Source organism: Scyliorhinus canicula, chromosome 11 (assembly GCF_902713615.1).
Source record: "Scyliorhinus canicula chromosome 11, sScyCan1.1, whole genome shotgun sequence".
Taxonomy (NCBI): Eukaryota; Metazoa; Chordata; class Chondrichthyes; order Carcharhiniformes; family Scyliorhinidae; genus Scyliorhinus; species Scyliorhinus canicula.
Window position 1 is genome coordinate 4,444,689 of NC_052156.1, and position 12,528 is coordinate 4,457,216.

The 12,528-nt window shown below is 53.3% G+C and overlaps 1 protein-coding gene across 1 annotated transcript in view; it reads left to right on the forward strand.

Annotated features, from left to right (window-relative positions):
• Positions 1-10,139, forward strand: part of LOC119973634 (solute carrier family 41 member 3-like) — a 34,571-nt gene extending 24,432 nt beyond the window's left edge. Inside the window, exons 4-5 of the mRNA XM_038812015.1 lie at positions 7,032-7,180; positions 8,766-10,139. Of these exons, the coding sequence (XP_038667943.1) occupies positions 7,032-7,180; positions 8,766-8,936 (320 nt within the window). The 3' untranslated portion in view covers positions 8,937-10,139. The remainder of the gene's footprint in view (positions 1-7,031; positions 7,181-8,765) is intronic.
• Positions 10,140-12,528: the final 2,389 nt, after the last annotated feature.

The window sequence follows — 12,528 nt, forward strand, 5'->3', positions numbered from 1 at the left end:
CTAATCCCATCTCCCCATAGCCCTGTATCAATCCCAAACTAATCCCACTCTCTCCCCATAGCCCTGTATCAATCCCAAACTAATCCCACTCTCCCCAAAGCCCTGTATCAATCCCAATCTAATCCCACTCTCTGCCCATAGCCCTGTATCAATCCCAAACTAATTCCACTCTCCCCATAGCCCTGTATCAATCCCAAACTAATCTCACTGCCCCACTCTCTCCCCATAGCCCTGTATCAATCCCAAACTAATCCCACTGCCCCACTCTCTCCCCATAGCCCTGTATCAATCCCAAACTATTCCCACTGCCCCACTCACTCTCCATAGCACTGTATCAATCCCAAACTAATCCCACTGCCCTGCTCTCTCCCCATAGCCCTGTATCAATCCCCAAACTAATCCCACTGCCCCGCTCTCTCCCCATAGCCCTGTATCAATCCCAAACTAATCCCACTGTCCTGCTCTCTCCCCATATCCCTGAATCAATCCCAAACTAATCTCACTGCCCCGCTCTCTCCCCATAGCCCTGAATAAATCCCCAAACTAATCCCACTCTTTCCCCATAGCCCGGTATCAATCCCAAACTAATCCCACTGCCCTGATCTCTCCCCATATCCCTGAATCAATCCCAAACTAATCTCACTGCCCCGCTCTCTCCCCATAGCCCTGAATAAATCCCCAAACTAACCCCACTGCCCCAGTCTCTCCCCATAGCCCTGTATCAATCCCAAAACTAACCCCACTGCCCCACTCTCTCCCCATAGCCCTGTATCAATCACAAACTAATCCCACTGCCCCGCTCTCTCCCCATAGCCCTATATCAATCCCAAAACTAATCCCACTGGCCCGCTCTCTCCCCATAGCCCTGTATCAATCCCCAAACCTAATCCACTGACCCAATCCCTCTCCATAGCCCTGTATCAATCCCCAAACTAATCTCACTGCCATGCTCTCTCCCCAGAGCCCTGTATCAATCCCAAACCAATCCCACTCTCTCCCCATAGCCCTGTATCAATCCCAAACTAATCCCACTGCCCCCGCTGTCTCCCATAGCCCTGAATCAATCCCAAACTAATCCCACTCTCTCCCCATAGCCCTGTATCCATCCCAAACTAATCCCACTCTCCCCATAGCCCTGTATCAACCCCCAAACTAATCCCACTCTCTCCCCATAGCCCTGTATCAATCCCAAACTAATCCCACTCTCTCCCCATAGCCCTGTATCAATCCCAAACTAATCCCATTCTCTGCCATAGCCCTGTATCAATCCCAAACTAATCCCACTCTCCCCATAGCCCTGTATCAATCCCAAAACTAATCTCACTGCCCCACTCTCTCCCATAGCCCTGTATCAATCCCAAACTAATCCCACTGCCCCACTCTCTCCCCATAGCCCTGTATCAATCCCCAAACTAATCCCACTGCCCCACTCTCTCCCCATAGCCCTGTATCAATCCCCAAACTAATCCCACTGCCCCACTCTCTCCCCATAGCCCTGTATCAATCCCAAACTAATCCCACTGCCCACTCTCTCCCCATAGCCCTGTATCAATCCCCAAACTAATCCCACTGCCCCACTCTCTCCCCATAGCCCTGTATCAATCCCCAAACTAATCCCACTGCCCACTCTCTCCCATAGCCCTGTATCAATCCCAAACTAATCCCACTGCCCCACTCTCTCCCCATAGCCCTGTATCAATCCCAAACTAATCCCACTGCCCCACTCTCTCCCCATAGCCCTGTATCAATCCCCAAACTAATCCCACTGCCCACTCTCTCCCCATAGCCCTGTATCAATCCCAAACTAATCCCACTGCCCCCTCTCTCCCCATAGCCCTGTATCAATCCCAAACTAATCCCACTGCCCGCTCCTCCCCATAGCCCTGTTATCAATCCCAAACTAATCCCACTGCCCGCACTCTCTCCCCATAGCCCTGTATCAATCCCCAAACTAATCCCACTGCCCCACTCTCTCCCCATAGCCCTGTTTCAATCCCAAACTAATCCCACTGCCCGCTCTTCCCCTATAGCCCTGTATCAATCCCAAACTAATCCACTGCCCCAGCTCTCTCCCCATAGCCTGTATCAAATTCCCCAACTATTCCCACTGCCCCACTCTCTCCCATAGCCTGTATCAATCCCAATCTAATCCCACTGCTCCCGCTCTCTCCCCAATGCCTCTGTATCAATCCCCAAACAATCCCACTGCCCTACTCTCTCCCCATAGCCCTGTATCAATCCCAAACTAATCCCCTGCCCCACTCTCTCCCCATAGCCCTGTATCAATCCCAAACTAATCCCACTGACCCCACTCTCTCCCCATAGCCCTGTATCAATCCGAAACTAATCCCACTGCCCCACTCTCTCCCCATAGCCCTGTATCAATCCCAAACTATTCCCACTGCCCCACTCACTCTCCATACCCCTGTATCAATCCCAAAACTAATCTCACTGCCCCGCTCCCTCCCCATAGCCCTGTATCAATCCCAAACTAATCCTACTCTCTCCCCATAGCCCTGTATCAATCCCAAACTAATCCCACTCTCCCCATAGCCCTGTATCAATCCCAAACTAATCCCACTCTCTCCCCATAGCCCTGTATCAATCCCAAACTAATCCCACTCTCCCCATAGCCCTGTATCAATCCCAAACTAATCCCACTCTCTCCCCATAGCCCTGTATCAATCCCAAACTAATCCCACTCTCCCCATAGCCCTGTATCAATCCCAAACTATTCCCACTGCCCCACTCACTCTCCATACCCCTGTATCAATCCCAAAACTAATCTCACTGCCCCGCTCCCTCCCCATAGCCCTGTATCAATCCCAAACTAATCTCACTGCCCCACTCTCTCCCCATGACCCTGTATCAATCCCAAACTAATCCCACTGTCTCCCCATAGCCCTGTGTTAATCCCAAACTAATCTCACTGCCCCGCTCTCTCCCCATATCCCTGTATCAATCTCCAAACTAACCCCACTGCCCCACTCTCTCCCCATAGCCCTGTATCAATCCCAAACTAATCTCACTGCCCCGCTCTCTCCCCATAGCCCTGTATCAATCCCAAACTAATCCCACTATCTCCCCATAGCCCTGTAACAATCCCAAACTAATCCCACTGCCCCGCTCTCTCCTCATAGCCCTGAATCAATCCCAAACTAATCTCACTGCCCTGCTCTCTCCCCATAGCCCTGTATCAATCCCAAACTAATACCACTGCCTCGCTCTCTCCCCATAGCCCTGTATCAATCCCAAACTAATACCACTGCCTCGCTCTCTCCCCATAGCCCTGTATCAATCCCAAACTAATCCTACTCTCTCCCCATAGCCCTGAATCAATCACAAACTAATCTCCCTGCCCCGCTCTCTCCCCATAGCCCTGTACCAATCCCAAACTCATCCCACTGCCCCACTCTCTTTCCATAGCCCTGTATCAATCCCAACTAAACCCAATGCCCCACTCTCTCCCCATAGCCCAGTATCAATCCCAAACTAACCCTACTGCCCCACTCTCTCCCGGCCCTGTATCAATCCCAAACTAATCTCACTCTCACCCCATAGCCCTGCATCAATCCCAAACTAATCCTACTCTCCCCATATCCCTGAATCAATCCCAAACTAATCTCACTGCCCCGCTCTCTCCCCATAACCCTGAATAAATCCCCAAACTAATCCCACTCTCTCCCCATAGCCCGGTATCAATCCCAAACTAATCCCACTGCCCTGATCTCTCCCCATATCCCTGAATCAATCCCAAACTATTCCTGCTGACCACCTCTCTCCCCATAGCCCTGTATCAATCCCAAACTAACCCCACTGCCCCAGTCTCTCCCCATAGCCCTGTATCAATCCCAAAACTAACCCCACTGCCCCACTCTCTCCCCATAGCCCTGTATCAATCACAAACTAATCCCACTGCCCCGCTCTCTCCCCATAGCCCTATATCAATCCCCAAACTAATCCCACTGGCCCGCTCTCTCCCCATAGCCCTGTATCAATCCCCAAAATAATCCCACTGACCCAATCCCTCTCCATAGCCCTGTATCAATCCAAAACTAATCTCACTGCCATGCTCTCTCCCCAGAGCCCTGTATCAATCCCAAACCAATCCCACTCTCTCCCCATAGCCCTGTATCAATCCCAAACTAATCTCACCGCCCCGCTGTCTCCCCATAGCCCTGTATCAATCCCCAAACTAACCCCACTGCCCCACTCTCTCCCCATAGCCCTGTATCAATCCCCAAACTAATCCCACTGCCCCACCCTCTCCCCATAGCCCTGTATCAAACCCAAACTAATCCCACTGCCCCACCCTCTCCCATAGCCCTGTATCAATCCCCAAACTAATCTCACTGCCCCACTCTCTCCCCATAGCCCTGTATCAAACCCAAACTAATCCCACTGCCCCACTCTCTCCCCATAGCCCTGTATCAATCCCAAACTAATCTCACCGCCCCGCTGTCTCCCCATAGCCCTGAATTAATCCCAAACTAATCCCACTCTCTCCCCATAGCCCTGTATCCATCCCAAACTAATCCCACTCTCCCCATAGCCCTGTATCAATCCCAAACTAATCCCACTCTCTCCCTATAGCCCTGTATCAATCCCAAACTAATCCCACTCTCCCCATAGCCCTGTATCAATCCCAAACTAATCCCACTCTCTCCCCATAGCCCTGTATCAATCCCAAACTAATCCCACTCTCCCCATAGCCCTGTATCAATCCCAAACTAATCTCACTGCCCCACTCTCTCCCCATAGCCCTGTATCAATCCCAAACTAATCCCACTGCCCCACTCTCTCCCCATAGCCCTGTATCAATCCCAAACTATTCCCACTGCCCCACTCACTCTCCATACCCCTGTATCAATCCCAAAACTAATCTCACTGCCCCGCTCCCTCCCCATAGCCCTGTATCAATCCCAAACTAATCCTACTCTCTCCCCATAGCCCTGTATCAATCCCAAACTAATCCCACTCTCCCCATAGCCCTGTATCAATCCCAAACTAATCCCACTCTCTCCCCATAGCCCTGTATCAATCCCAAACTAATCCCACTCTCCCCATAGCCCTGTATCAATCCCAAACTAATCCCACTCTCTCCCCATAGCCCTGTATCAATCCCAAACTAATCCCACTCTCCCCATAGCCCTGTATCAATCCCAAACTAATCCCACTGCCCCACTCACTCTCCATACCCCTGTATCAATCCCAAAACTAATCTCACTGCCCCGCTCCCTCCCCATAGCCCTGTATCAATCCCAAACTAATCTCACTGCCCCACTCTCTCCCCATGACCCTGTATCAATCCCAAACTAATCCCACTGTCTCCCCATAGCCCTGTGTCAATCCCAAACTAATCTCACTGCCCCGCTCTCTCCCCATATCCCTGAATCAATCTCCAAACTAACCCCACTGCCCCACTCTCTCCCCATAGCCCTGTATCAATCCCAAACTAATCTCACTGCCCCGCTCTCTCCCCATAGCCCTGTATCAATCCCAAACTAATCCCACTCTCTCCCCATAGCCCTGTATCAATCCCAAACTAATCCCACTGCCCCGCTCTCTCCTCATAGCCCTGAATCAATCCCAAACTAATCTCACTGCCCTGCTCTCTCCCCATAGCCCTGTATCAATCCCAAACTAATACCACTGCCTCGCTCTCTCCCCATAGCCCTGTATCAATCCCAAACTAATCCCACTGCCTCGCTCTCTCCCCATAGCCCTGTATCAATCCCAAACTAATCCTACTCTCTCCCCATAGCCCTGAATCAATCACAAACTAATCTCCCTGCCCCGCTCTCTCCCCATAGCCCTGTACCAATCCCAAACTCATCCCACTGCCCACTCTCTCCCCATAGCCCTGTATCAATCCCAAACTAATCCCACTGCCCACTCTCTCCCCATAGCCCTGTATCATCCCAAACTAATCCCACTGCCCACTCCCTCCCATAGCCCTGTATCAATCCACAAACTAATCCCACTGCCCACTCTCCTCCCATAGCCCTGTATCAATCCCAAACTAATCCCACTGCCCCACTCTCCCCATAGCCCTTATCAATCCCAAACTAATCCCACTGCCCCACTCTCTCCCCATAGACCTGTATCAATCCCAAACTAATCCCACTGCCCACTCTCTCCCCATAGCCCTGTATCATCCCAAACTAATCCCACTGCCCACTCTCTCTCCCATAGCCCTGTATCAATCCCAAACTAATCCCACTGCCCCGCTCTCTCCCATAGCCCTGTATCAATCCCCAACTAATCCCACTGTCCCACGCTCTCCCCATAGCCCTTATCAATCCCAAACTAATCCCACTGCCCCGCTCTCTCCCCATAGCCCTGTATCAATCCCAAACTAATCCCACTGCCCCGCTCTCTCCCCATAGCCCTATATCAATCCCCAAACTAATCCCACTGGCCCGCTCTCTCCCCATAGCCCTGTATCAATCCCCAAAATAATCCCACTGACCCAATCCCTCTCCATAGCCCTGTATCAATCCAAAACTAATCTCACTGCCATGCTCTCTCCCCAGAGCCCTGTATCAATCCCAAACCAATCCCACTCTCTCCCCATAGCCCTGTATCAATCCCAAACTAATCTCACTGCCCCGCTCTCTCCCCATAGCCCTGTATCAATCCCCAAACTAACCCCACTGCCCCACTCTCTCCCCATAGCCCTGTATCAATCCCCAAACTAATCCCACTGCCCCACCCTCTCCCCATAGCCCTGTATCAAACCCAAACTAATCCCACTGCCCCACCCTCTCCCATAGCCCTGTATCAATCCCCAACTAATCTCACTGCCCCACTCTCTCCCCATAGCCCTGTATCAAACCCAAACTAATCCCACTGCCCCACTCTCTCCCCATAGCCCTGTATCAATCCCCAAACTAATCGCTCAAAAGCACCTTGGTCTGATTTATTATATAAAGTGCTATAAATACCCGTAGTTATTGTTATCTGAGCCTGAATGTCAGCACGGTGGCCAGGAGGGGCAGTAACTCATGAGGACTCATGTTGCTCCACAGGTGTCAATTCAACATCGGCCCGGGTCCTCCTGCTGCTGGTCATCCCAGGTCACCTGCTCTTCCTCTACACCATCGATTTCATCCAGGCAGGTCACATTCCTGTCACCATCATCTTCACTCTCTTCTACCTCATTGCTGCCCTGATACAGGTAAGGACTCAGTCATGGACATATTCTTTTTCCCTCAGTATTTGGCACTTCCTCGCCTCAGAACCAGAATATAAGTGATTTGAGTTCCACTGAACAAGTTAGAACATGTCACCCAAACAGACATTTCAGTGAAGTACTGAGGGAGAGCCGCGCTGTCAGAGGGTCAGTACTGAGGGAGTGCCGCACTGTCAGAGGGTCAGTACTGAGGGAGTGCCGCACTGTCAGAGGATCAGTACTGAGGGAGAGCCGCACTGTCAGAGGGTCAGTACTGAGGGAGAGCCGCACTGTCAGAGGGTCAGTACTGAGGGAGTCCCGCACTGTCAGAGGGTCAGTACTGAGGGAGTGCCGCACTGTCAGAGGGTCAGTACTGAGCGAGTGCTGCACTGTCAGAGGGTCAGTACTGAGGGAGTGCTGCACTGTCAGAGGGTCAGTACTGAGGGAGTGCTGCACTGTCAGAGGGTCAGTACTGAGCGAGTGCTGCACTGTCAGAGGGTCAGTACTGAGGGAGTGCTGCACTGTCAGAGGGTCAGTACTGAGGAAGTGCCGCACTGTCAGAGGGTCAGTACTGAGGGAGTGCTGCACTGTCAGAGGGTCAGTACTGAGGGAGTGCAGCACTGTCAGAGGGTCAGTACTGAGAGAGTGCTGCACTGTCAGAGGGTCAGTACTGAGAGAGTGCCGCACTGTCAGAGGGTCAGTACTGAGGGAGTACTGCACTGTCAGAGGGTCAGTACTGAGGGAGCGCTGCACTGTCAGAGGGTCAGTACTGAGGGAGTGCTGCACTGTCAGAGGGTCAGTACTTAGGGAGTGCTGCACTGTCAGAGGGTCAGTACTGAGGGAGTGCTGCACTGTCAGAGGGTCAGTACTGAGAGAGTGCTACACTGTCAGAGGGTCAGTACTGAGAGAGTGCCGCACTGTCAGAGGGTCAGTACTGAGGGAGTGCTGCACTGTCAGAGGGTCAGTACTGAGGGAGTGCTCCACTGTCAGAGGGTCAGTACTGAGGGAGTGCTGCACTGTCAGAGGGTCAGTACTGAGGGAGTGCTGCACTGTCAGAGGGTCAGTACTGAGGGAGTGCTGCACTGTCAGAGGGTCAGTACTGAGGGAGTGCTGCACTGTCAGAGGGTCAGTACTGAGGGAGTGCTGCACTGTCAGAGGGTCAGTACTGAGGGAGTGCCGCACTGTCAGAGGGTCAGTACTGAGGGAATGCCGCACTGTCAGAGGGTCAGTACTGAGGGAGTGCCGCACTGTCAGAGGGTCAGTACTGAGGGAGTGCAGCACTGTCAGAGGGTCAGTACTGAGGGAGTGCCGCACTGTCAGAGGGTCAGTACTGAGGGAGTGCCGCACTGTCAGAGGGTCAGTACTGAGGGAGTGCCGCTCTGTCAGAGGGTCAGTACCGAGGGAGAGCTGCACTGTCAGAGGGTCAGTACTGAGGGAGTGCCGCTCTGTCAGAGGGTCAGTACTGAGGGAGAGCTGCACTGTCAGAGGGTCAGTACTGACGGAGTGCCGCACTGTCAGAGGGTCAGTGCTGGTGTTGGTTTAATTGGACCTGGTTGTGTGAAGTGACTCTTCTCTCTTGTGCCATGGGCAGGTCGCCCTCCTGCTGTACGTCGCTGACCTCATTGTCCGCGTGACCTGGCGAATTGGCCTGGATCCAGACAACTTCTCCATCCCGTACCTGACTGCAATTGGTGACCTCCTGGGGACCGGCTTCCTGGCTCTCTGTTTCCTGATCGACTGGCACGTTGAGAATAGCGTCTGAGTCCAATCAGTCCAAAGACCCCCTGAAAACCGCATTAGGAAGTGACCTTTCGTATCCGACCTCTGACACTGTGCAATGGAATCTGGGCCGCCGCAGTGTCAGGAAACATGTGAGACGTCAGCACAGCCAGCGTCGATTCAGTCCTGAACTGTGCAGGAAACACCCAGTCCTGGAGTTGACATTTACATTTCAGTGCAACCCCTATGATTCAAAACTCTCACTGGGCCCCATTTCCTCAAACGCTCATTTGGCCCAATCGAGATTCTGCTCCAGATGAACTGACTGATTCCATTTTATCTCCTTTAAAAAAAAAAATCCCAATTCAGGGACAATTTATTGTGGCCAATCCACCCACCCTGCACATCTTTTTATGTTGTGGGAGTGAGACCCACTCCACACGGACAGTGACCCAGAGCCGGGATCGAGCCTGGGTCCGCGACGCCGTCAGGCAGTAGTGCTAACCACTGCGGCACTCCCCGATCAACATATCACCAGGTTTCTGTCCTGTAAACTTCCCTCTTAAACATATCTACACTCTGCACCTTGGCCACACCCGACGGGAGCGGGTTCCTCATTCGCAGCCCGCTCTCGCCAAATCCGTTTCTCCTGAATTCCCCAATCGGATGTGTCTTCTATCTCTGGCCCCAATTGGTCTCCCCTGCGAGTGGAAAGGTCACCTCTCTACCAACCCACTCTTAACTCCTTTGTAATCTCAGGAACAGTCCCTCTGCATCTTGTCTTCCAGAATGAAGACAGCTCCAGTTTGCTCAGTATTCCCCGTTAACTGCAACTTCGTTCCAGTCTCATATTTGTAACACCAGCTCACTGCTTTTCAATTCTCTCCGTCTCGACGTGAGCCACAGATGTTTACCTGCAATGTTACCCTTGGTGATTCGTTCCCATCTTCCCTTTGTTCCTCTACACGGTTCAGGATCCCATATTCCGAGTGATATCTCAGGGCCTCCACCGTTGGCCAATCATTAGCACACCGCACTTCACATTTGAAATACGTTTGCCATTTATGCACCGATTTGGGCAAAAGAAAATATAACAGCAACACAGGCTTAATCACTTTCAACACCATGAAACTGTGTCCGAGTGAGAGTCAGTGTGTGTGGGACCCGTACCCCAGTGAGAGTCAGTGTGTGTGGGACCCGTACCCCAGTGAGAGTCAGTGTGTGTGGGACCCGTACCCCAGTGAGAGTCAGTGTGTGTGGGACCCGTACCCCAGTGAGAGTCAGTGTGTGTGGGACCCCTACCCCAGTGAGAGTCAGTGTGTGGGACCCCTACCCCAGTGAGAGTCAGTGTGTGTGGGTCTGTACCCCAGTGAGAGTCAGTGTGTGTGAGACCCCTACCCCAGTGAGAGTCAGTGTGTGTAGGACCCTGGCCCCAGTGAGGGTCAGTGTGTGTGGGTCCCCAGTGAGAGTCAGTGTGTGTGGGACCCCTACCCCAGTGAGAGTCAGTGTGTGTGGGACCCCTACCCCAGTGAGAGTCAGTGTGTGTGGGACCCCTACCCCAGTGAGAGTCAGTGTGTGGGGGACCCGTACCCCAGTGAGAGTCAGTGTGTGTAGGACTGTACCCCAGTGAGAGTCAGTGTGTGTGGGACCCGTACCCCAGTGAGAGTCAGTGTGTGTGGGACCCGTACCCCAGTGAGAGTCAGTGTGTGTAGGACCCGTACCCCAGTGAGAGTCAGTGTGTGTGGGACCCCTACCCCAGTGAGAGTCAGTGTGTGTGGGACCCGTACCCCAGTGAGAGTCAGTGTGTGTGGGACCCGTACCCCAGTGAGAGTCAGTGTGTGTGGCCTGTACCCCAGTGAGAGTCAGTGTGTGTGAGACCCATACCCCAGAGAGAGTCAGTGTGTGTGGGACCCCTACCCCAGAGAGAGTCAGTGTGTGTGGGACCCGTATCCCAGTGAGAGTCAGTGTGTGTGGGACCCGTACCCCAGTGAGAGTCAGTGTGTGTGGGACCCGTATCCCAGTGAGAGTCAGTGTGTGTTGGACCCGTACCCCAGTGAGAGTCAGTGTGTGTGTGGGACCCGTACCCCAGTGAGAGTCAGTGTGTGTGGGACCCATACCCCAGTGAGAGTCAGTGTGTGTGGGACCCCTACCCCAGTGAGAGTCAGTGTGTGTGGGACCGCTACCCCAGTGAGAGTCAGTGTGTGTGGGACCCGTACCCCAGTGAGAGTCAGTGTGTGTGGAACCCGTACCCCAGTGAGAGTCAGTGTGTGTGGGACCCATACCCCAGTGAGAGTCAGTGTGTGTGGGACCTGTACCCCAGTGAGAGTCAGTGTGTGTGGGACCCGTACCCCAGTGAGAGTCAGTGTGTGTGGGACCCGTACCCCAGTGAGAGTCAGTGTGTGTGGTACCCGTATCCCAGTGAGAGTCAGTGTGTGTGGGACCCGTACCCCAGTGAGAGTCAGTGTGTGTGGGACCCGTACCCCAGTGAGAGTCAGTGTGTGTGGGACCCGTACCCCAGTGAGAGTTGTGGTGATCACAAGTTAACTAGATGCAATACAACTGAGCAAACACTAGAGGGAGCACGGGAGAGCCATATAAATAGACCGGGACAGGAAGTGAGGACACACTTCACAGAGGGCAGAACTCGTAGCAGGACACAGACACACCAGCTAGTAGCATTTGAGGTAGCCGTAGGTAAAGGTCTGAAGAAAGAACGAATTCACAATAAAGCATCTTCTCCACATTTGAGACTACGAGTTTTATTAAGACACGAGGAACAACACAAGAGTCAGTGTGTGTGAGACCCGTACCCCAGTGAGAGTCAGTGTGTGTGGGACCCCAGTGAGAGTCAGTGTGTGTGGTACCCGTATCCCAGTGAGAGTCAGTGTGTGTGGGACCCGTACCCCAGTGAGAGTCAGTGTGTGTGGGACCCGTACCCCAGTGAGAGTCAGTGTGTGTGGGACCAGTACCCCAGTGAGAGTCAGTGTGTGTGGGACCCATACCCCAGTGAGAGTCAGTGTGTGTAGGACCCGTACCCCAGTGAGAGTCAGTGTGTGTGGGACCCCAGTGAGACTCTGTGTGTGTGGGACCCGTACCCCAGATAGAGTCAGTGTGTGTGGGACCCGTACCCCAGTGAGAATCAGTGTGTGTGGGACCCCTACCCCAGTGAGAGTCAGTGTGTGTGGGACCCGTACCCCAGTGAGAGTCAGTGTGTGTGGGACCCATACCCCAGTGAGAGTCAGTGTGTGTGGGACCCCAGTGAGAGTCAGTGTGTGTGGGACCCGTACCCCAGTGAGAGTCAGTGTGTGTGGGACCCCAGTGAGAGTCAGTGTGTGTGGGACCCCTACCCCAGTGAGAGTCAGTGTGTGTGGGACCCGTACCCCAGTGAGAGTCAGTGTGTGTGGGACCCGTACCCCAGTGAGAGTCAGTGTGTGTGTGGGACCCGTACCCCAGTGAGAGTCAGTGTGTGTGGGACCCATACCCCAGTGAGAGTCAGTGTGTGTGGGACCCATACCCCAGTGAGAGTCAGTGTGTGTGGGACCCCTACCCCAGTGAGAGTCAGTGTGTGTGGGACCCCTACCCCAGTGAGAGTCAGTGTGTGTGGGACCCGTACCCCAGTGAGAGTCAGTGTGTGT